The sequence below is a fragment of the Strigops habroptila genome, chromosome Z (assembly GCF_004027225.2).
Source record: "Strigops habroptila isolate Jane chromosome Z, bStrHab1.2.pri, whole genome shotgun sequence".
NCBI classification, from domain to species: Eukaryota; Metazoa; Chordata; class Aves; order Psittaciformes; family Psittacidae; genus Strigops; species Strigops habroptila.
The window spans coordinates 63466720-63491037 of NC_044302.2; the positions used below are offsets into that span (position 1 = coordinate 63466720).

The following is a 24318-nucleotide window of genomic DNA, read 5'->3' on the forward strand; positions in this document are numbered from 1 at the left end:
GTTCTCATCTAACATTTCTCATTTCTAATATAATCCAGAATAAACAATAAGAACTGATTATTGATACTTTGAGGCTACAGGTCAGGAACATTAATTGAGTACTGGAAAATAAACAAACCAGCTTCCAGGAATCAGGGCAATGATTTGGAAGGAAACTAATGCCCTGGCTGTGTCCTGTTACTGGAACAAAAAGAGGCATGAGAAGAAAGTATGTTTTATTTTTCAGTAACACAGGCAACAACTGACCTTTGATAATGTTTTTAATTTAGCCTCCAAGATATCATGGAAGTCCAGGAGTTACCTAGTTTGAAACAATTAGTATGTTGTTCATATGTCATGGTTTATGGACAAAGTGTGAGCTGAGCACAAAGATTCCCCTGTTCTCTTCTCCAAGCCATGAGATAACTTTGTAAAGATTTATTTTGGAAAAATTGACCTAAGAAATATTTTAATTCAAACCAAGAACAAATGTAAAGCTTCATGAGATTAGTCCTATCAAGACTGTAGAAAGGATTCAGAGATCTGACAGAGGGTGAAAATGAGCACCTGAGTAAATCCAGATAGATAGACACAATTTTGGTAGGTAAAGTTCAAATAGCCAAAAATGTCTCTTTATGACAATAAAAAAAAAAAAACAACAAACCCAAAAACCAAAAAACTGAAAGGACAAAAGAAGAGTGACCTGTAAATAAAAATATCTTCTACTTCATTACTTAAAACTAAATCAAGAATATAACAACAAAGTAAGCCAAGGGGACAATGAACAATTTCAGTATATTTGCTGTAGCTAATACTGGAAACCACATTCCCAAGCAAAGCTCCCCCACCCCTTTGCAATTATAAAGTCTGCTCATGGCAGCATGTCACTCAACACCACAAAAAGCAAGTGGAGAATTAGTAACACCAAAGCTACAGATGACAAAGCTGTAGAAGTTTACAAGTGTCACTGAAACAGATCAATCCTTTAATTGTACAAAGGCTACTGGATTAATGGCCTTTGAGAGACCAAGTTACTGTTGCAGTGCTTTTGAAATGGAGGGCTTTCTGCGGGAGCCAATGGGTAATTATGTACCTTGTATGGAACAAATTATTGCCATTTAAGAATAAAGAGCTTGATCCTGCTCCCAATGATGTCAATAGGAAAACATCACTTAAAACATGATTCCACAGTGTGGAAATGTTGTTTCACAAACAAGGACTGACTGATCTCACCCTTTCATGTGTGGTTTTCTAAAGATTCTTGGGTTTAGGACTATAATATGTCTTTAGTTTATTACAAATGTTCACCAGAATGCTTTCATTAAAAGTCTGGTGAATGACGTCCACCCAACGTCTGTATTTATTGTATGCTTAATTCCAAGAGATGCTACCATTTTTAATAGATCGCGCCTGTTTCTTGAGAATGAACTTAGAAAGTAGGAAACAGTTTTTGTCCTGTTAAACTTTAAGGTGAAGAAAGCAGTTCTACAGAAAAAAGAAAGAAGGGAAAAAAAAAAGAAGGCAGGATTTACGCCACTATACACTCAGCAGTTCTGCGTGCTGTGCAGGAGCACTCCTCAAAGTCCACACCTGTAACAGTTTACAAGACAGATAGTCACTATTACCAGGATTGGTAGCACTGAATGGAAAATGGTTTTAAAAATTTCTCCATCCTGGGCAGCATAACCCGTACATGCCTCAAAGGTTTAAGTGTAGTTATGTCCCAGGCTGTTTTATAAGCAGATGGGTAAATAAATACTACTTAGCAAAGCAGTCTTGCAAAATCAGGAATAATGACCATATTGAAGGTGTTACCAAGCCTGTTAAAAGAGGACATATTAAATAATGCATGGATGACCTTATAACCTTTTTGTGTCCACATGAAACTGTATTTGTCATCCAACAGTATTTAACCTCAAATATGTAACTGAGGTGTTTACAGTTATTCCAGAATACTAAAATGTTAGAAGTCTAACAGTCTCCAGTCACTAGCTCAGAACTCATCACAAAGGAATTGTTTTGGAAAGCTCCTCCCAAATTATGGTCATAACCCCAGTGGTCAGACAGATGGTTTGCAGTAGTTAGGCAAAGAAAACTGTAGCAGTGTTTTCACAAAACAAACCTTATCGTGTCTTCTGCAATTTGAACAGACTTTGGTCAACCTTGGGAGAAGGGCAGATGGGAATCTTACAGTCTCTTTACATTTTATTTTGTCATCTTGTGAATGACATGTATTTTTCATGGCAGAATTAATGTGTAGACAAATAAAACGTCTTGGACACTATATTTAATGTTCACAAACCCAGATAAACACTGTGAATGATGCTTAGCGTTTCCAGCCTCCTGCTTTATGATATGGCCCTTTATGTCATTTATGAATAATCCCATTTTATGCAGTCGTTTCATCTCTTCTATATTGTTCTTTGATTTTTTGCCATGGCCATTTATTTCGGCCATTGCTCTGCATTACTCTTTCAAATTTATTTTTCCATGGAGAAAAACCTCATGGTTATAAGGACAAGATAGCTGAAGACATTTTAGCTGTTCATGTTGTTGGGGGGGGGAGGGGGCAAAAAACCACAACAACCTCAGTGAGTCATGTTTTGTCATACGCTAAAAAACACACAGTCCCCTAATAAAATGTTAACTACATATAGGCATATATCACTTGCCTATGAAAGTAAGAAAACACTTTCTATTGAATGAAAACATACATCTAAACCCCACTGGATTTGAAATTTCAGTCATTGCCCATATTAGTATGTGCCAAAACAAAGTGGGTTCATAATTTCTGTCCTATAGATGTGAAAATTATTAGCACATTTGGAAAAATCTAAAATTTCAGACTCTTAACAGTGCCAGCTTTTGTTAGATACCTGAAACTTCCTTCATGTACTGCAGGTTGTCTTTGTCAGCTGGTGTAAAAGCTTCTGGGACTGTGGACTTGTGGCCCTGGATGATGTATCATTGAGCCTGGGAAGCTGCCAGGCTGCTGGTAAGACCATGTGTATTTGTCATCCAACAGCTGCTACCCTTTTTAATAAGAGTTCATCGCATACCTTCATTTTCCAAGCCTATCCTACAGCTACCTTCATCCCACTGTGGTTTTTTTTCCTTTTCCAAAAAGTATTGCATAAACCCTATTTTTGCAGTAGCATACATAAAAATACAGTGAGGACCAGTTTTTGTTCACAGGTGTGCCAGCTAAATCCTAATCAGCATCATATAACTGACTCTGGTGCAGTTGTATACAAGTGAGTGCCCTTTGGGGCACTACAATATAAACCAAAACAAACAAAAAACCCCCAACAAAAAACCAAAATCAACAGTCGAACTGAGGGGAAAGGAGTTTTCAGATGGCTTTTAGGAAATCAGGAATGGACCCAAAAGCAATATTTTCAAAACATAGTGTCATTCTTTTTAGTCCAGAAGTACAGTTGTGCAACGCCAAGACATAGTCCCTTATCTGAACTGCAGTTCTCTAATGAAGTCAGATGAGTCTAACTCTCCCTTTTGTAGTGGGAGGAACTGAATGTTTCTGAGCAAGACTTTACCCCCTGCGATGCACAGGCTAACCTCTCTGAACTCATCCAAATGCCCTCTTCTGGGGCTCTTTGAGGTCTGACAATGCCACAATTGTATTCTAATTTGGAAACCATTCTCGTGAGACAGGCATCAATCTATAATCCCATTCTTCTTCAGAATAAAGCCATGCCTTCGAAATGGTGATAAGGCTCATCTGCCATGCCATTTATACTCCCACGTAATAATAACTTTTTCATGACCTCTTTTGATTGTATGTCATGCATTCAGGCAGCTAACCACTATGGAACAGAGAGAGGTCACATGTATAAAACAAGGTGCTATTTTTCTAAAGAATTTCCAACAGTAGTCTGTTTTGCCTTTCTGTAATTCCTAAGTCGAAAAGGAACCAAAGGTGCAGAACTGACACTTGGATGTGTAGTCATACTGGGACTTGTCACTGATGGCAGCAGAAAAATGTCCCAAAAATGCCCCAGTGTACATGAGGTATCAAGGCTTCCTTCTTTGCAAAAGGTGAAAGGAGCTCAGAGTGTCTGCTCCTGAACTACACATTCAGATCACAGCAGAACAGCTGATAGAAGCTTCCTGGCAAGCACCTGAATTGTCAAGTTACTCTCTTCTGCGTAATCTAACAGAATTGAAGTAATGAAACTAATCTAGTAATTGCAGCTCTGTGGCCTATTGTATGCAGTATTAGAATTTGGTGCCATGGCAACATTGAAGAGCTAAATGTGGTGTTTGATTTCAGATCATAGAAACTCCAGTCTTTGACAAGACCCATTTAAAATGCATGTTATAGACGCTGGAGCTCATTAAACTGCTTGGGGTGCCACAGTAGTGAAGAAAACTACACTGGTATAGCCCATTGCAGAGTAAGAGTTATGATGATGTAATAAACTGTATGAGATGTTTTACAGAATACTAGTACATCTTAGTGAGTGAGACTTGGGCACAGATTTCCCCAAACCTGTGAAGAAAATGGAATTAAATTTCATAAATCGGTTTGAAGCTAGCTTTTTTAAGCTTGTGACTACTGGAAATATTGCTAGGTAGATACAAGTGATTTCAGCAGGTGAGTGAAAGCAATACATTAGGGGTATAATTTCTCCATGTATGTCTAATATATTTGCAGTTTTAAACAATGTCTTCTCCTTATAGATCTACTGCTGCCCAATCCTGGAGAGTGTAATTTTGAAAAAGATGAGTGTGTGTTTACCCAGAAGAAGAGAGGTCGTGGGAGCTGGCACAGGAGGAGGGGTCCAACTCCGACTTCTTACACCGGACCGAAAGGAGACCACACTACTGGGGTGGGTGAGTTAAGCTCCACATTGAACTTTCAGAACAGAGATTGATAGTTAAGCAAAAATTCTTTGAAATTATAACCTAGAACACAAAGAAAGTTTTTATTGTTCTGTTCAGAACAGTTATTAATGAAATGAAATAAATGCATTTCTTAGGGACACATGGATGGTTTTGAGAATGTGATGTTTCATCTAAATTATCTGCAAGCTAACTGGGTAATTCAGTCTTCATGTTTTAAAGTAGCCCTTTCCTTTGCAAGAAAAAAAGACAGGATGACTTTCTAGACCCTGCAGAAATGCCTGCTTCCAAACTCCTAGTTTACGTGAATATTCAATAAAACTAAAAGGCAAACAAGTGGTTGGGACCTCTTCTACCTGAACACCTTCCTGTTCAAACTTGGAAGAAAACATGGATCAGATGTAATTTAAAGTATTTTTATGTTAAATATGTGTAATTTAAAGTATTTTAAGTATTTAAATACTTTAAGTGTGTAATTTAAAGTATTTAGGCAAGTGGGGCCCCTATTAGCATGAGCTGGCACACAGAAAACTACAGCAGAATTGCCCCCACACTTGGGGCAGTACTGATGACTTTTGGAAGTGATGAACTGCATTGGGTGCTTCTGGACCTCCTCTGAGGTCCAGAAGAGGACCTCAGTAACAACTCCACTTATTCAGCATAATGGATGCAACTGCTCTAAGGCTTGTGAACTTTAAATGCTTACATAGGTTTAAAAATGCTTTGGGGGCCTTTGGATTTGCCCTCTTTCACAGTGGTTAGCATTCATTCAAGAAGTTATAAAGTCAGTTGCAGACAAGCTGGTTTATTCACAGTAGCTATCTATCCAGTCTATTAAAAATCTTAGCCAGATTACAAAAGCAGTTGGCCTGCCTAATAGGCTCACCAAAAGCTATTACTATTCTGTCAACTGTGATTGAGTGTAAACCATGTTAAGCATTATCAAGCATAGTTATTTCAGCTGTGCGTATGAAGTCTCACTCTATGCAAGCTTAATTCAAGTTGCTGTGGAAAACTAGTTTGTTTTTAGTTAATAAAATAACAAATGCTCCTAATTAGCAAAATAACAAATGTTTTGTCTTGCCGCTGATCTCTTCATCTAAAAAGATGGCTTTGTGCACATTCAGCAAAATCTCCCTTTCCCATCTCCTGGTAAAATTTCTGTAATAGCTGCATCCTGCAGATTGTATGGCCAAAATTCTACATGTGGAATTGAGAATGCATTTGGGAATGTTTCTCTTTGGCTTTAAATACCAGATCACCAAGAAATTATGTTCTTCCATTGTTAATTCTAAATAGTACTGACCCTGGCATAAAAATCTTTATCAAAATAGTTTCAATAATAGTTTTTTAGATACTGAGCATGTTGAGCGTAGTGGACATGCTGATTGATAGAATGCATTCTACTTTGCTGATATTTGCTTGTGTATCTTTTTAAGGATATTACATGTACATAGAGGCATCCGACATGGTCTATGGACAGAGAGCATACCTAGTTTCAAGATCACTAAGAGGAACCTCTGGAAAACAGTGCTTGACATTTTTCTATAACATGTATGGAGCTGGGACTGGATTATTAAGTGTTTATCTAAAAAAGGAGGGTGATGACGACGAGATTCCTTTGTGGAGGAGGACAGGGGACCAAAGCATCTCATGGCTAAGGGGACTGATAGAATATGAAAGTGATAGAAATTACCAGGTAAGAAAAAAAATCCAACCCAGCCCAAACAACAACCAAACCACAAAACAAAACCAAACCAAAACAAAATGGAACAAAAACAAACAAACAAAAATCAGTCAAAACAGAATATTGAACGGAAATATGTGCTAAAATCCAAGTTTGGGATTGTATTTAAAAAAAAAAAAAGTTAAATGTGGATAGCATTGAATGGACACCTGAACAAGCTGAACTAACATGTAATTTCTTACAAATGAAGGTAGGGAAAGAATTATTGAAGACATTAATAGGTTTCAAGTATGAAAACAGTTCATTTAAAAAAATGTATTTAAATGCTGTTTTCCCATTATTTTTTGTCAGCAGTAATATTTTTTTATTTATATCACTTGTGGAATTTCTTTCTCTTCAGCTGTCTAAAGCCCTGTCTAGATCTGCCATAACCACTACACTATAAAATGACTGCTTCTTGCAGGATGGTCTTTCTGAGGTGGCACCAAAGGCAAGGGATGTTACCAAGCCAGAGCTCTGCCTTTGGTATCAACAGTGCTATCATTTCAGTATTGACAGAGACAAAGCCTGCTTCAGTTACTCTGGCAAAGAGGAAGCTGAAATTACTGCACTGATCATTAACCAAAGATGTTGTCTGTGGTTTTTTTTAATCACTTTGCCTTAAGAGTCTGGAAATTAGTTAGGAAACAAACAATCAAATCAAAACAGACAAAAACAACAACAAACCCCACACAAATGACAAAAAGAAACCTTTTACTGAAAAACAAGTTTAGCTTCATCAGTAAGACCACAACAATATTATCATGCTTTTTCTCCCCTCCAAATCTTGCTTACATATGGTCCACACACAGCTACATATTTGGGCTTAAAAGCAAGACAGAAATGCCACATCACTAGAGAAAAATTATGAGTGGTCTATAACACACAGTGATTTCCTAACAAATCGTGCAAACAGACTTGCTTCAGCACAGCACACACCCAAATTCTCTGACGAGGGCAACCAGTCCACTGATGGAGCATAGAAGTTTCCTTCTAAGAAGCGGGCTTTCCATATAGACTAGATCATTGAATAGACTGCTTGGGTACTACTTTTTTTTTAGTCCTTCCTCTCCTGTGGGATTCATGAAAAGCTGTATTTTACCTTTACAGATTATTTTTGAGGCAATCCGTGGTGTGTCAATAAGAAGTGACACTGCTATTGATGATATTCTGTTCCAGGCAGGACCCTGTTTAGGTAAGTTTAAACAGTTTGTTTCTCTTACAGCAATTCACAGCGCATCGTGTAATTAGAGAGGTGATACTTCTTCCCTTGAACCCTCGATGAATGGATCTGAATTTAGTATTGTGCTGCTGGATTAGTGCAGAATTTTTGTTTTCTAATAAGATGCGAGACAATCCTCAGAATCTGCACTAGTAGAGATGCTGTAACACTTAAAAAAACGTATGGCTGTCTCATTTAAATATAGCATGGTAATAACATTCTGTCTTATACATACTTATGTATGATAAAAATACAAATAATTACAGTATTTTCCCCTTCTTTGTATTCTAGAAGTGGAAGAAATTCAATTCACATCAGGCTATCCTGACAGCTTAAATGAAATTGAGTATTAAATACAGTCTGCTGAAAGGAACGAAGTGCACAGAAGATCTGTATGTGAGAATCTGCACAAATTGCTTATTTTAAAATGTGTTTTAAGTAAATACTGGACTGGTTTGAGTATGCACCAATGTATAGGAAGAACACAGAGCACTCATGTTCCTCGCCTTTGAAATGAAATTACTGACTCAGGGCTTCTTAGACTGTTGGGGGATTTTTTTTTATATTTTTTCTCTTTTGCATGAGTTCTGCATCAGTTATTACATAAACGCTTCCCATTTGCACAGATCATTCATTTTAATGCACCTTTTTTTTTTAAAAAAAACCCCACCTTTCTGGTGTATAGGTAAAAAGAGAAAAGTAAAGGTCCACAACTAAAATCCAATATTGTATCATCTTAAATCTGCATTCAGTGAATGTTTTGTGTTGGGTACAGAATGGATTTTTGTTAAGGAAATTATAAATATTTTGAAATAATAAAGAAAATAGTATTACCTACTAGCAATAGCCTACAGGTTAAGTGCACTTATTCATGATGACAAATCTCTCTGGGAAACTCTTAACACTCTGCTGGCAATTTTTTGTGGTTTTGTATTCTTTAACAAATGTATTTGTCTTCCTTACCGATAACAAACTCACTTTTAGTGTTCCAGTATAATTCAGTGTAAGCTGCTGACATTTTGAACTATATGAAATGAAACCCTTTGAAGCCATGTTTTGTGGCATACAAGTCTTGTTGTTTGGTTTTGGTTTTTTTAATAAATCAGATTGTACACTCACAGCGAATGTACTTACACTTTCCCCAACCACAGATGCCTTGCATTATGTTAGTAGGAAACTGAATTCACACAACTTATTAATTTTTAAAATTTGATATGTTTGTGTGCAAGGTTTTGTTTTGAAATTATAACTTCCTAATAAAATGTAACTTTGAAAATCATCTTATTGCTCTGCTCTAGACTTTATAGTTATCAGTGTAATGAGAAACAACTGAATCTAACAGCCTGAATTCACTATTTTGAATGTGTGGGTCACATCACCTAAGACATCTGACAGAAAGCAATCTGATCTGCTACAGGAAATTCCTGCATTAAGCCACTGAAACAATTCTTACAGCCACCAAATTCAAGTTGTTGCCACAAGATGCGAGCTCTGAATAGTGGGAATAGCCGTTTCTCCTTTCAGAACAAAGTATACATTTTTCCAAACAGCCTGTAAGGATGAACAGCACCTAGGACAATCTAGGTCTTAAATCTGCAGTAAGTTTTCATGTTGGTGACACAAACAGCTGAAGAGATTGTTCAGTTGAATACATTCAGTACTAATGTGTTTATGTGACCACACAGATTGAAGCAGTTTATTTCCTAGAGACTGAGGAAGAGCCAAAAGGAACTGACATCTTAACTGCCTATCCTAGCTACCTACAGTCCCCAGTTGGCAGCTGGTTATGAACACGTCACTTTTGCCATCATTCTGAAAATGAAAGCAACCAGAAACAATGAACTATTTAAGAGTCAGTGTTGTTCTGTAAAGCATATGCTTTGGTATCAACATTCAGATCAAATTATTTAAGCAGAAAATAAGTGAAAACGAAGTGGTTAAAATCATCAGGCATCTCCATCAGTATGGAGAACTTGCACATTCAAGTTCTCCATACTTCTGATGGGACTTTTCTGTAAGCAAAATGAAGCACAAAGTATAACTATTGGATTCCTGTCTCTAACAATTTATGCAACTCTGCTTTATTCCATCAAAGTAATCAGATTTGGGCTGATATGAATAAGAACATAAGCAAAGTACTATATCCTGCTTTCCATCAAGTGTCCTCTAGAGACCTCACTGATATGATGATTTTGTTGGTATCACCGAGGGTAGCATTCATCCATAGGGCGTGAAGCACTGTCCTGACTGCAAGAAAAAGCCTAAATTCTTCCTTCAGTAGGTAACAACAGCAACTTTCCACACATTTCCGCTGCAGGCATTAAAGAGTAAAGGGAAAATTTCAAAGATTACTTTAAATTACTTCCATGCCTGCTGAATATCAGTCTATAGAATAGGAAATTCAGGGACTAGTGAAAGAATGGCTGGAAAACATCTGAAGACTAGGGAAGGTACATTTACTTTTACCCCCTATCAAACTTCAGTTTTATGCTGAGATAGAAAACATTCCATCAACTCTCTCCAAATAGGAAACTCCCCATGCGACTGATTTCTGCCCTGGATCCATTTGTATTTACTCTCTGTTCTTTTCTTACTGCTGCAATAGCCGTACAGGGACCAGAGCAGGGCAAACAACAGCCCTGAGGCGTGCTGTAATAGGACTGTTTACTGTTTGAAAATTTCTTCAAAAGCTACTGGAGAACCTACAAGTAACTGCTTTGATTCAAAAGCAGCTGTAACATCCCAAACACTAACAGGCTTGTATGTGATGGCTCTAGAGGTAGCTTTGTGCAGAGCGGAGCTGAATTTGTCCAAGATAGAGAAAAAGCTCTTTTATTGCCCTCATGTTTAATTTTCTCTTTATTATTTAAATATTTTCCATTGGTTAACTTTTTTTCGTTATCCTTATTAATTTTCAAAAAGAGGGCCCAATTTATATCTCAGTTATGCCAAAGAAAAACCAAAATAACACCACAAAATACCATTATTATTCTAGCTTTACACTGATGTAAATGAAACCAAGTTTCTCAGTTGCTTAAGCATGAATGAATGAATAAACTTTCAATACTGCATTACATTACTTAGCTTGACATTCATCTTCTTGCTGTTTTCATCCCATACTCTGTTGTTTTCCTGTCCACCTCCTGCACCTTTCTGTTTTTCGCACCTGCATATGGCTTTCCTAAACATAAGCATTTTGGTCTCTTAGCCAACTGCATGCTCTGCTATGTTCCCTTGCTCACTGCTCTTACACTCTGTATTGGCTTTTACATCCTCCCTCTATGCTTTTGAGAAGTCCTCTTGGTCTAAGCACTGCCTACTTTGCGGCCTCTGGCATCTCCTTTTTCCAGCTCTCAGTGGCATCCATACTCACCAGATCCTGGAAAATGCTCCCTGACAAATTCTAGTAAAAACAGATCTCTTCAGCAATCTTCAGTGGGAGTATCTTGAAATGGTTCCTTAATCTACCACCTCCTTCTCTTTTGGCTGGAACTCACTGTTAATGAGTCCAACTCTGCCCTTTCAGTCTGCAAGCTTAAGACATAACTTATTTAGGAGACTGTATTAACTAAGTGAAACATTACCTAGTCGTAAATCAGCTAATACTTTAATTAACTAGACACACTGTAGTGGTTTAAGCCCAGCTGGTAACTCAGAACCAGCCAGCAGCAAGCTCACTCTCCCTTCTTCCCCTCCTACTCCCAGCAGGATGGGGAGGAGAATTGAAAGAACACAAATCCCACGGGTTGAGATAAGAACAGCCCAGTAACTAAGGTACAATATAAATTATATAAATTATATATAAATTATATATATATAAAAATTATATATATAAATTATATAATAATATAAATATATATAATATAAATTATATATAAATTATTACTAGTAGTAATAATAATGATAGGGGAAATAACAAGGGGAGAGAATATAAAACTAAAACGAGAAGGGAAAAAAAAGAAACCAATAAACACAAGTGATGCACAATACCACTGGCCATGATGCTCACCACCTGCCAACTGATACTCAGCCCGACCCGAGCAGCGATCTGGGCCTTCCGGGTGACTCCCTCCAGTTTATATACCGGGCATGACGTACTGTGGTATGGAATACCCCTTTGGCTAGTTTGGGTCAGGTGTCCTGTCTCTGCTTCCCCCTGGCTTCTTGTGCCCCTCCTTCACTCACAGACCATGAGACCATATTTGAACTGTGGCTACAAAGAGGATGGAGACTCCCTTTTTACAAGGAGTCACATGGAGAAGACAAGGGGTAATGGGCACAAGTTACTCCTGGGGAGATTCTGATTTGACACGAAATTTTTCACAATGAGAACAAACGGCCATTGGAATAATCTCCCCAGGGAAGTGCTGAACTCCCAACACTGGACACATTTAAGATTCAGCTGGATAGGGTGCTGGGACATCTAGCCTAGGTCATGCTTTGCCAAGAAAGGTTGGATCAGATAGCGTTTGAGGTCCCTTCCAACCTGGTATTCTACAATTCTATGATTTTCACAGTATTATAGACACAGTTCCTTAGGTACAGGTGGCAAGGCAAGCCTTTGCATGCCAAGTATCTGGTTCATACTGGAAAAACATTGTTTTACTTATAAATTTTCTAGGACAAATCACTCTAGTTATGTGTTGATTCCTTTACCTAGTTCCACTTAAGCACAAGCAGTTTCTTAGCTGCCTTTGCTTTAGCAGTCTTAAATCAGCCTCATTATCCCTCATAGAAGCTTTGGCTAGTTACAAGGCCTTGTACTCTAGCAGGAGCTCTTGGTCTGAGAGAAAAAGTAAAGCATATCGGAAAGGTAAGTTATCTGCAGGAGTCCCAGTGCCACTGGTGATCGCCCAGCAGTCAAGGTGCCAAAATCCCACACACAAGCATTCGTATAGGATCATTTCTATAGGACATCTGCCCTTCCTACGGACTTTATGAAGGAACAAATGCTTTTCATATTGTTTCATAAAAAACGAAGAAAAAGCAAACAGACAGATGCTGGAATATGAAAACAAGGAGAGCTCGCTTGCCCGGAGCGCACGCCTGTCCCCGTGAAGGACGGGGGGGACGCGGAAGGTGCCCACCCCTGCAGCACCGACCGCCCGACTTCTCGGCTGTGCTGCCACCTCGTGGGAAGACCGCTCCCGCGCCGCGGTACGCCGCCGCCGCCGAGGAGGGCCGCTACCGGTCAGCGATAGCCCCGCTCCGCTCCGGCCTTGGACCTCCGAGAAGCACGCTAAAGGTGGGCTCCGGTGCCGGTCGCCCCTCTTCTGCGGGTGAGCACTGGGACGGGGCCGCGGAGCGGGCACCGGCACCTTCCCTCAGCTCCGCAGCACCTTAAGGCACGCGGGCTGGGAGGCGCCGTCCTCCCGTCGCAGCACCCGTCGGGACGAGCGGCCGGCGAAGCAAGGAAGGATTCCTCCCGCCGGCCGGGCCGGGCCCAGGCCGCGCCTCATATCCGCTGTGCCGTGCCGTGCCGTGCCTCAGCGTGGCACAGCGCGCTGCCGCCGCCGCCACGCACCTCCGTGCCCGCAACCGACAGCAACACCCCAACCGCCTCCCAGGACCCGCGTATAACTCCCCCCCCCCCCCTTTAGCCAATGGGCATGAGGGCGACGCGCTACAAGCCAATGACAAGCCTCACTAAGGCTTAGTCCCGCTCTCTCAGCCAATGAGCGCGGTCTTCACCTGCCCGCCGTTTCTTGCCTGCTAATGAGAGCGAGGCGCGGGGTGCGGTGTCGCGGCCGGAGCGGGGAAAATGGCGGTGCCGGAGAAACGGAACGCGGACGCCTGTCAGCTTGGCGCCAGCGGCAGCCAGGAGACCGCGGGCAACGCTGCGAAGTGCGGCCGCTTCGTCGAGGGCTCCATCGTCAGGATCTTCATGGAGAACTTCCTGTGAGTGCGCAGTGGGCGCTTTTCCGTCCTAGGTTGGCGGTGGCCGAGCGGCCGCCATTGGCCGCGGTGCGCGTGCGAGCGCTGGCGTGCTGACTTCAGCCGTCCCAGAGGCTGGTGGCTAGTTTGGGCGGCCTCGGCTTCTGCCCCCGCTCCTCGCCCCGCGTCACCGCGTGTGCGGGGCCGGGGAGCTGACGGTTAAGAGAGGAGGGCGAGATGTGGCGCAGCGGGCTGGCGGGGCAGGAGCGTGCTCGCTGCGGCCGCTTTCCGCCGTGGTGCACGGAGCGGGGGGTCACCCTCGGTTAACAGTGGGGCTTGATGACGCTTTAGGTACCGAGGAGAGTCGGGCTGGAAGAGGGAGTAAGCGAAACGTGTGTTCCCGGGAAGGTGGTGCCTTGCTCAGAGCTGTGTGGATTGCCGGTCCCGTAGGCTCTTAGTGCAGTGTCACTGCTGCGAGGCTGCGTTCCCCGCTCGTGGTCGTGTTGGCCGTTCTTCCCCGAAGTCGTTGGTTCTTATTTATGTCAGCCTCGGCATGCTTTTTTTCTCCCACTTAGGTGATTGCCAAGCAGTGAAGGAGAGGAGAGTGCAGAAGATGTTCATAGGGCCGCAGGGACAGGCCCTGGGAACCATTAGAATGAAGTGTGTTGTTAACTTTTTGCACGCGCTTTCTTCAGCTTCTGTGTATGAAGAATACCGTTCTGCTTGGAGCTACTATACGTACTAGTAGAAGCCTTCAGGTCCTTTTCTGGTGGCTGGTGTGCTGATAGAATCATAAAATCATAGAGTTGTTTGGGTTGGAAAGGACCTTGAAGATGATTTAATTCCAACCCTCTTGCTGTGGGCAGGGACACCCCACTCTAGATCAGTTTGCTCAAAGCCCTGTCCAGACTGGCCTTAAACACTTAGAGGGATGGGGCAATATAGCATAACCCTGTAACTTAACATGTATAACTTCCACTCATGGGGCATAAATAGCTCCATGTCAGCTTTGAAAACAGTTCTGAGTAGCGCAGTTAACAGATGGCAAATGAAGCTTCAAACATAGTAGTTTAAGCCTCAGCATTAATGGTTCAAACACCTCTTCCAGAAGTATGTGGATTATGTTACTGTCTTAACCATTAACTACTTTGTTTCTTCTTTGGGGTTAGTGTCTCATTTTGTCTCTGTGGTTTTGGTACAGTGCAGGAACACAATGGAATGGTGGAGATCACTATGAATTCGGGATGTTACTGTCATACAAACATTAATGGTTTGTCTTGAGTTTGCGTGCTAGGGCTTGCTCTCTTCTTGTAGTTGCAGTAGGCATGCTGGATGCACACAATGAAAGATGTCTCACATAATTTAAAAAAAATCACTGATAAAAGGCTAATTTTTTAGGTTCCTGTAACTCAAGAAAGCTATTGCATGATGTATCAAGATGGAGTTCCACAGGATTCTTGCGGAGCTTAAGACCCAAGTACATTGTATGGGCTAGATGAGTGGAATCTCCTTCTGTGACTGCAGTGCAGCAGGCAGCTGGAATTAAATGTAACAGACTTGACTGAATTCATTCCATTTTCAGTTTTCTCAATTTTCTGTCTTTTTTTTTTTTTTTTTTTTTTACTTAAGATGTAAAATAACATGGTGTCCTAGTGAAGACAATAGAAATTGTCATTATGTGGCTGAGTTTCATTCTTTGTAATAATTCATTTTGAAGAAAGTTGTTGCAAGTACTCTGTTTGGTAGGAATGTATTCCACAGTGTTTTATTGTATTTTTCACTCCAAGATTTTATTACAAAACAATATTTGATAAAATTATCTGTCAAATATATTTAATATAATCATAAAGTGTTTTTAAGCAAGCAGATGTTTTTGGGGTTCTTTTTGTGTTGGTTGTTGGTGGTTTTTGTTGTTGGTGGTGGTGTGTTTTGGTGTCTTGTTTTTTAAAGTGACATAGTGTTTGTAATGTTCAAGAAATTATTGTGCTTTCCAGAACATACGACACCTGTGAAGTACATCCAGGACCCAATCTGAACTTGATTGTAGGTGCTAATGGAACAGGAAAGTCAAGCATTGTTTGTGCCATCTGTCTGGGGCTGGCTGGAAAGCCTTCTTTCATAGGTCGAGCTGATAAGGTAACTATGAACTTCTGTAATTTTCACGTTTAATCTGAATTTCATTAAGAGTCCTGTCCAGCAGAGGAGGAGGGAAAAGACTGTCTTCCTTCATTTGCTTTATTTTTGTAAAAAGTAAGGTGTTCAAATTGTAGAATAACCTGGTCCAGAGAGGTTTGGAAAGGCTTTTCCAAAGGGGTTTTGTCTTACTTAACTGCTTGTTGTCTTGGCTGAATTAGGAAGTGGAAACAGCAAAATTGTACTGGGGCCTGAGTAAACTAGAAGTTATATTTGAGGATGTCTAAGCCTCCACAGTCGGGTATGAAAATGCCACCTGATGCATAAATGACATTAGATCCAAAATACTAACTAAAGGAGAAATAATAAAAAAAAAAAAAAAATCCAACTTAAATTTCCAAGTAAATAGAACCTGTAGAAATAACGTATCCTTAACTTGTCTTAGAATTTATCTGAAAGCACAGAGCTACCAATCTTTGATTTAAATGGAAGTTGGATTGTTTTGAGTTGTTCTGCTATTATTTTAATTTATTTTTATTTTTTTTTTTTTTTCTCCCAAGAGATCATGTGTTTGACATTACATTAGGAAGCTTGTATTGTCAAATTTTTAAGTTTTGTTCTGGCTTTCTTGGCCGTTCTGGTTGGATGTAATATATTTCAGTAGATCTTCAGAGCACCAAATCTGGGTACCTAAATATCTGTGCATATTCTGGTTGCAGCTTAGTTTTGATCAAATGTAGATATGGAAATTCACTGCGTGGCAGCACTGTGTGTTGGCATTTTTATTGTCTTTTCATATTCAAATATTTTTAAACTATTAGAATGGGCAGTTCTATTAATACAGATATTTGGCAATTTCTTTCATTTGTATTCGTTTGTTCCTTGAATTCCTAAGAACTTCTTCCTCTCTGTGGATCTGCTGATTATAATTTGTTCAGTTTTAGAGGTCGAAATAGATCAGAAATTGTTAACCTGTGAGGAAGATTTTAATTGTAAATTTTAAATAAAATATCCTACTACAGCAACTCAGTTATACAAATGCATTTTTTCGTAAGAGATTACTTTGTAATACACTGTTACTTTGCAGTAATAACTTCTGTAATTAACTTTGTAGGTTGGTCTCTTTGTAAAGCAGGGATGCTTGAAAGGTGTAGTAGAAATTGAACTGTAAGTAGTAAAATTGTATTTCTTCATGTGTTTTTAATGAGATTATTTCCCCACATAGGCATTCGTAAAGTTGTGAAAAAGAACCTGGTGTTCAGAGGTCTGTCTTTAAGTTGGTGATTTACTTTTTTTTTTTTTTTTTTTAATGCAGACTTCAGTATTTTAGGGCTAAATAATGATCACAATAAATAAGCAGTGATGGCTGGTCTTAATTTCGCTTTCTAAAGCATTTTATCTTGTCTTGATATACAAAGAATATATCGCTAAAGATGAATATATATGGTGTGTTTAGCTTTTGCTTACATTTAAGGTTCAGATGATTCAGATGACATAGTGGTTAGAAATTATTTTTGAAGAGGAAAAACGAGACAAAGTCTGAATTTTAAAAAAAAATGTTCTTCCGTTCGTATACTGTTACTGCTGGTATGTGGACCCCTCTACATTCTTCCTGAAAACATCACATACTGAAATAAAAGAAAAAATCCTTAATTTGATAAAAGAAATAAATATGGCTTTCTAGGTCTTTTGAAGCAATTCTGGAATATTAAAATAAGGTAGTAAACACTTATGAGGAAATAATCATAGAGTCTTCAAGAAGCAGGCTCATATCGCTGTGGTACTTATTCCAAACACTGGAAGCTGTTGAATTACTTCTGCTTTGACTGCTATTCTTGAGTCTCCTGAGGTACATGGCTGCCAAACTGTTACAAGCCCTTATCCTCCATCTTCAGCAATATGCTGATTGAACAGGCACTAGACAATTTCTAAATCAAAATAGTAGCCAAAATTCTCAAGAGTGACTGTCTCACTGCTCATTTGTTATTGATGTATCTTAACCAGGCTAGATTTTTGAAGATAAATGTTGATCTAGAGAACCAAGTGTACAACTGATGCATGTTTGCTGTTCTTTAAAAGCAGAAAATGAAAACAAATTAGTATTTTTCGTACTGTATGATACTACTTCTCAAATGGAGGCTATTGATATAGTTTTGTCCACTAATATTTAAATGTATAGCATTAGTATGCACCTTCTACATCCCAATTTTAAAACTTCCTAAATGTCATATAAAAAAACCCCACACTTTTACATAAACTATCCACATCTGTAACAACTTTGAAATGGTTTGTATATTCCGCAGGACTATGTAATTTATATAAATAACTTTCTCTGAGTTAAAACTTGCAGATATTCTTGATGTTTTCTGTGTGAGATTAATTTACCACTGAAGAACTGGACATTTTCTGAGGCACAAAGTGTGAATCTGCTGCTGTTGTCCAGTTAGCTTATATTAAATATCTAGATCTCTAAAAGTTTTAATATTGTAAGTCTGACTTAATTTGACAGTTGGTAACCTTTGTGTATTCTTGAAAGTGTAAGCACTCCTTTTTATTAATCAGGTCTAAGACACCTGAAAATATCATCATCACACGAGAGATTCAAGTGGTGAACAACACATCAGCATGGTTTATCAACAGAAAGCCAACAACCCTGAAAACAGTAGAAGAGCAGATTGCAGCCTTAAACATCCAGGTGGACAATTTGTGCCAATTTCTTCCTCAGGTATGAACGAATTCTGAAGGACAGTGGGTGCAAATGGAGTGCTGTATTTTGAGAAGGTTTTGGTGCTTCTTAGCTTTTGTAGCACTTCAGCAATTTTATGGGACAGCACAAAGAATGAAAGGGTTGCAGTAGAGATACTGGTGTGATGGTGAAAGAAAGGAGAAACTATGTGACCTTTAAGGCTCACTAGTTGAGCAGGTTTTGTAACTGCTTTCTGTTGACACTGAAAGGAAAGCTGCTAATGTTTCCCATGTCAGTGTTCGAGTGTCAGCAGTAGCAGTGATATCTCTCTGTCCTGCCTGTGCTGCTCTAGGGATATTCTTAAGCAACTGATCTGTAAGGAAATCTTTAAGATGTCTTGAGGTCTAGCACTGTCTTTTCACCTTTACCTGCATGGTTCCTGTAGTTCTGCATCCCTGACTTTCCCAGTCAATCCCTGCTTGCATTTTTCTCTCATTATTTCCAGTCAGTTCCTCAGGCTTGGATTCTGAAGGGGAATAGTTCTCTGAATGTCTTTCTCCATAAACCAGAAAGCAGTCCTACTATATGACTCTATAGTTGCAACAGAGGCTGCAGCTATGCTTCCTGGTACCCTTGGCTTCCAGCCTTAGTACTAACTTCTTCATGGTTCAACTTTCGTGTTAATCATAGCATTCATAGTGGGAAGGTGTAGCCTGAGAAACAATTTTAAGAATACAGTGGAATAAAACCTTCAATTCTCTGTACTAAATTGTCTTGTTCAGAAGAATGATAGCCAATTCAAAAATAATGAGCCAACCCACGTCCTCCACAGCTACCTTCAAAAGCTGCCAAAGAGCTACGGTTCAAGCTCGAATCATTCCAGAACAGCTCCAAGAAATCTTACAAATGTTGAGGAGGTTTTGGTTGGTGGTTTATGAGAGGGTCATCCTATGTCAGAGCTGTCTGGTATAGAACTATAATTCAGGTTATGTTCATGATAAGTAAACTGCAGAATTTAAATCCAGTATTACTGTATTGCACTGTCTTAACTAATATTGTATTTTTGTTACTGTTTTCTTGTGGGTTGGGTTTTTGTTTGGTTGGGTTTTTTTGTTTTTTGGGTTTTTTTTAGGACAGAGTTGGAGAATTTGCAAAACTGAGTAAGGTCGAGTTGCTTGAAGCCACTGAAAAATCCATCGGCCCTCCAGAAATGTACCAATTTCACTGTGAACTGAAAAACTTCAGAGAAAAGGAAAGAGAACTAGAGGTAAACATGTACATTAGGCAGAGAGCGGTGACTGTAGGAAAATTAGCATAATAAAATATAACAGGATGTCTTACAGAATTAGAAGGTAGTATTTATTTACAAACTCTTTGGAAAGTTGGTTTTACCAAATCATGCTCATCTTTTCTCAGAATTCATTCTCTCCAACACTTACATGCTCATAAGCATGAAGACACATTTGTGCAAGTGATCTGGACACAGACGACAAGGAATGTCTATTGTCAAGTACTCATCACTTCTCTGGGATTCTTGACTGGCAACAGCTTTTCTGGACAGATCTTTTATGCCTTTTCAGAATCACCAGCTCTTATACTGTGGTCCTTTGCTTTAATCTTTCTGACTTCAGCTTCCATAAATTATGGGCAAAATTTTTGCCTGTTACCGGTTTTTCCTACTCTGGATTATTAACCGATAAAGAGGAAGAGGGAGAATGAATTCAATGAGCTGCAACCTTTTTGCCATCCTGGTTTTAGGATGCAGGCTCTTTCCCTGACTTTTACTTGTACTGTGATCTTACCAGAGTGCGGGCTTAATGGTCTTTGCAGAACTTACATGTTCCTTGCTGTTACTGCTGGGAATGGTGTCTGTTGTTATCCATGCAGGCCATTCTTGTAGTCCTTTGTTTTGCTGTTTCTTCCTGTGCTAGTGTGCACGCATGCATTTGCACTCATACATTCGCATAACAACCTTGATGTTTCTGTTATAAATCTCTGCAAGATCTTTCACAAGCCTTTTGGCTACTTGTATTTAGCAAAAATGGTTATGGTGCCTTAGAAACTCGTAGATTAATGGAGGCTGTAGGGAGTAACTTCCTGAGAAAATTAAACAAACAAACTCTTCAGTTTAAAATTTCTGTTTAAATTAGATTTGTTTTCACAGAAAGTATGTGCTAAATGCACTTGTAAAAGTTGGGCAACTATTCTTAGTTGGTTTGTTCCTCTAATTACTGCTTTACAAAAGCATTCTCTCTAGTGTTAAATTTTTGCTTTAATATACATGTGAGGTGTGGACTATTTCCGAAAAGTGTTTTTACAAAGTAGATACTTTAAAAACATGAAAATGTATATGCTTACAGAACTTGTGCAGAGACAAAACTAACTCTTTGGAGAAGATGAAACAGAGGGTTGAACGATACAAACAAGATGTTGAGAGATACCATGAGCGCAAGCGCCATCTAGACTTAATTGAGATGCTTGAGAGGAAAAGGCCTTGGGTGGTAAGTTGGTTTTTCTTTCTTTTCAGTGGTTTTCTTACCTAACTCATTTTTCCTAATACCGCAATATTGGAAATTTGAACATCATTACAATTGGTTGGTGCAAATAGGCCAGGTCTTGAAATACTGTTCTTGGCCTAACTTTTATCATTTGCTTGCATATATAGCTAGACTTGAAGAAGTTGCTTAAGATATAACTTAAGTACTTACTGCCCATTTGCCCATTTAGGAGAGACAGCAATATGGACCAAGGGCGGTATTCCTTTTACTCCTTGCAGACACAACTGGCTTAATTTAAGTGCAGTGCCTGGCTGGTTCTGCTTGCTTCTTCCAGAGTGCAGAAAACTTTTGTACAGTATCTTGTTGCAATTTTGCAGATAACAAAAGTCTCAGGTGTACAAAAAACTTTGTCTCTTGTGTCTTGAAAAGCAACTGGATTCAGGGGGTGTACCTTCGCTGTTTTCAAACCTCTGTGATAATGACACAGGGATGTAGGAGCAGCAGTAGGAGTACGTGAATGGTGGTAGATGCTAAGAAGGTGGGCCGTACACTCTGTGTCTTTAGGGTTGGACTCCTGCGCTTGCTGAATGGTGTGGGTTTTTCCTGCTACATCTGCGTTAGCCTGGCTTAGTTAACAAGAAGAAAGAGTTATTTTACTAGGAGAGGTACAAGTCTTGTATATTTAATGTAGGCTGATACTGATTGTTCTCTAGTGTAAGATATTTGCAGATATAGAACTCTGAATGCTGGTCTGAAACTCGTGGGGGTGAACGAAGTTATCTGCTCTCAGTTAATTTGCCTTCCATAAGTTTGAGAACAATGCTGTTAATTACGTGTTTCTTAAGCAAATTTAGACTTCTTCACACCTTACTCTTTCATGGCTGTCTTCTGGACAGTTTGCATTGCTGATGTGTATTAAATGCTTTTGGTGGGTGCACTCAACTAGGAGAAGTTTAATTTTTTGGCCACTGAATATGTAGAAACAACAGTGTTCTGACAAAAGTGACAAAATAAGTGTGTTTTGACACCTATGTGAAGATCCAATTTGTAGTACAGCATCAATAGCGTATACCAGATTGTTTACCAGAAGTCACTTGCCTGTGGGTAATCTACAGTTGAAATCAAGGGTCATCAAGGTAATTGTTTTACTAGAAAGAAGATTTTTGACCTACAGGCTGCAGCAGAAATTCACTTTCCATTGTGATCTTCAGTGTACAATATCATTGCTGTTTTGTGTTTGTCAAATCCTTCTGATGGATCACTTGGAGTTCACCTATATTGCAAAATACTAAGCTCTCTAAAAGAAACGCATTCGTTTACAAAGGGATATTTCTTTGTCATCTGACCTAAGACTGTTTAATCCTAAGAAAAAATGTTTCTGATGTCTTAAAATTGGATTCACCAGAGTTGAGAGTAGCACAAAAGTTTATTCTTCTTTCTGTGGATCTTCCCTCTCCTCCATCCTCCCTGTAAGGCACATTTCTACTTGTAGACCAAACTTGCATAGCTGTTTAGAATTGCCTCTGTAACAAAACAGAATAGCTGGGTGAGCCTCTGAATCAGCCAGGAGGCAGATGAATAAACACTGCAGTATGTTATGAAATGGAGAAGAGGCAGCTTGAAAACCAGTCAGCTGAAATACGACATTAGATTATCTCTTGATCATAGCGGAAAAGAGGAAGTCTAGTGCTGCACTTATTTTGCTATTTGACCGCTGTAGAACTGTGGTTTTATTCTGAAGACTGCTGTCCTTCATCTAAGGAGCACTTTTCTAGTCAAGTGTTTTTTCTTGTTCCACCTTCTTCTGTATATGGAGACTTATACACAATTTTACATATATCTAATAGGTTTTTGAGCATCTGCTTTAAATTCCATAAATTGGACCCTAGGGGTACAATGTTTAAGATTTGTGCTCAGGGAGTTAGGGGATGTTTTATGCTTTTGTATGCATCTTAATGGGACTTCCATCAGATGATAATGTCATCTACAATTGGTGAGCAAATTTAAGGAGCTGCAGTTTTTCTAACATAGACAGACCTTTTGTAGGGCCTTAAAGAAAAGGTGTTTCTTTTCTTTCCAAGCTTCAGTTTAAGATAGTACAGTATACCATAAGGTGTATTGTTTTAAGGTAGTGTAGCAGCAGGAGGTGCTATTCTTCCTGCTGTAAATGTCCTGGAAACATCTAATTCTGAAACGAAGCTGTGTCCATTCTTCTTTTCCTCCTGTTCTATTCACAATTGAGAAGCTTTGTTATGTAGCTGAGGTGCAAATATCTCTTGAGGGAGGGCTGAAATCCTTTGGAGGTTTTGCAGCTCTTCAGCGAAGTGCATAATTACAAGCATCAATGATACCAAAATACAGAAGTCTAGTGAAAGGCAGGTTTTCTTAAAGTGTTAAACGGATTTGCTGTATAAAAACCATGTTATTTCAATTTCCAGGGAAACTTGCCTGTACTTTGTATCTGAAGAAATGAGTTTAATTGTATGTGTGTGCTTTTGCTTTGACCTTGAAATATAATACCTTATTTAGAGCAGAGCTAAATTTTAAGCTTATTCTATCAGCTAAATGGAAGTATAATTGCTTTGCCTCTAACTTTGTAATGGTGGGTACTGATTGTACTCCACATGACAGAATTACAGCAGCTTATTTCAAATACTTCAGTATTTTTATGCAAAAGATAATATGGAGAAAGAATTTGGATCTAACAGCCCAAGTTCATTTATTTGTGATTAATCATGTGTGTTTACAAGCAGGGTCATTAAATAACTAACTGGGAAAAAATGGTAGCAGGTGAAGCAAAGTTAGCTGTAAGAGCTGGCACGCTATCTTTATTTATTATCTTTTTAATGCTCCAAAGCTTGGAATAATCAAGGCATATGCGCTAAACTAGGGGCTTTCTCTAGTGCTTTGCCAAGTCCAACAGCCTTCCCTTCTCTGTACCACTACATTCATGTATCTGCTTCTCCTCCCTCTGGTCCTCTAAGTATCTTTTTTTCTCATGAATCCTTAACGGTCATTGAGTGTCGTGTTCTTTTCTTTTTTGGTTGGTTGGTTTTGATTTTTTTAGTGGGATTTTTTTTGTCAGTTGGTTGCTTCTTTGTTTGTTTTGCTTTGCTTTGTTTTGTTTTGAATTTCTTCCTCCAGAGATCGTAACACCAAAAAAATTCACGAGTAATGACTCCTTCAGCCGAAACGACTTTTTTCCCCCGAATTTGCACTACCGTGAAATGGAGGTTCTTAGGAATGCATCTCGAGTTAAACTCCCTAGACAGTGACTTCTCTGCTATTTGTGGTGTATGGTGGAGTTTTAGTTTTGTTTCCCAAAGTTCTGTTCCAC

The 24318-nt window shown here is 39.3% G+C and overlaps 2 protein-coding genes across 6 annotated transcripts in view; both read left to right on the forward strand.

The window, feature by feature from the left end:
- The window catches only part of MAMDC2 (MAM domain containing 2), a 57885-nt gene extending 48816 nt beyond the window's left edge, over positions 1-9069 (forward strand). Inside the window, exons 10-14 of one of the 2 annotated variants that reach the window (XR_003995084.2) lie at positions 2881-2974; positions 4681-4829; positions 6282-6541; positions 7679-7763; positions 8082-9069. Coding sequence is in view for 1 of the 2 variants with exons in the window: in XM_030512364.2 (XP_030368224.1) it covers positions 2881-2974; positions 4681-4833; positions 6282-6541; positions 7679-7763; positions 8082-8143 (654 nt within the window). In the remaining variant the exon portion in view is untranslated. Of the gene's footprint in view, positions 1-2880; positions 2975-4680; positions 4834-6281; positions 6542-7678; positions 7764-8081 lie in introns of both variants that reach the window. The other variant, XM_030512364.2, reaches the window with a different exon arrangement.
- A 4429-nt stretch (positions 9070-13498) lies between these two features.
- SMC5 (structural maintenance of chromosomes 5) overlaps positions 13499-24318 on the forward strand; it is a 45293-nt gene continuing 34473 nt past the window's right edge. For 2 of the 4 annotated variants that reach the window (XM_030512365.1, XM_030512366.1), the window contains exons 1-6: positions 13499-13688; positions 15659-15800; positions 16912-16964; positions 18360-18522; positions 19616-19750; positions 20844-20984. In XM_030512365.1, the coding sequence (XP_030368225.1) occupies positions 13552-13688; positions 15659-15800; positions 16912-16964; positions 18360-18522; positions 19616-19750; positions 20844-20984 (771 nt within the window). In that variant the 5' untranslated portion in view covers positions 13499-13551. Of the gene's footprint in view, positions 13689-14118; positions 15213-15658; positions 15801-16911; positions 16965-18359; positions 18523-19615; positions 19751-20843; positions 20985-24318 lie in introns of those variants that run through there. The other 2 variants (XM_030512367.1, XM_030512368.1) reach the window with 2 other exon arrangements.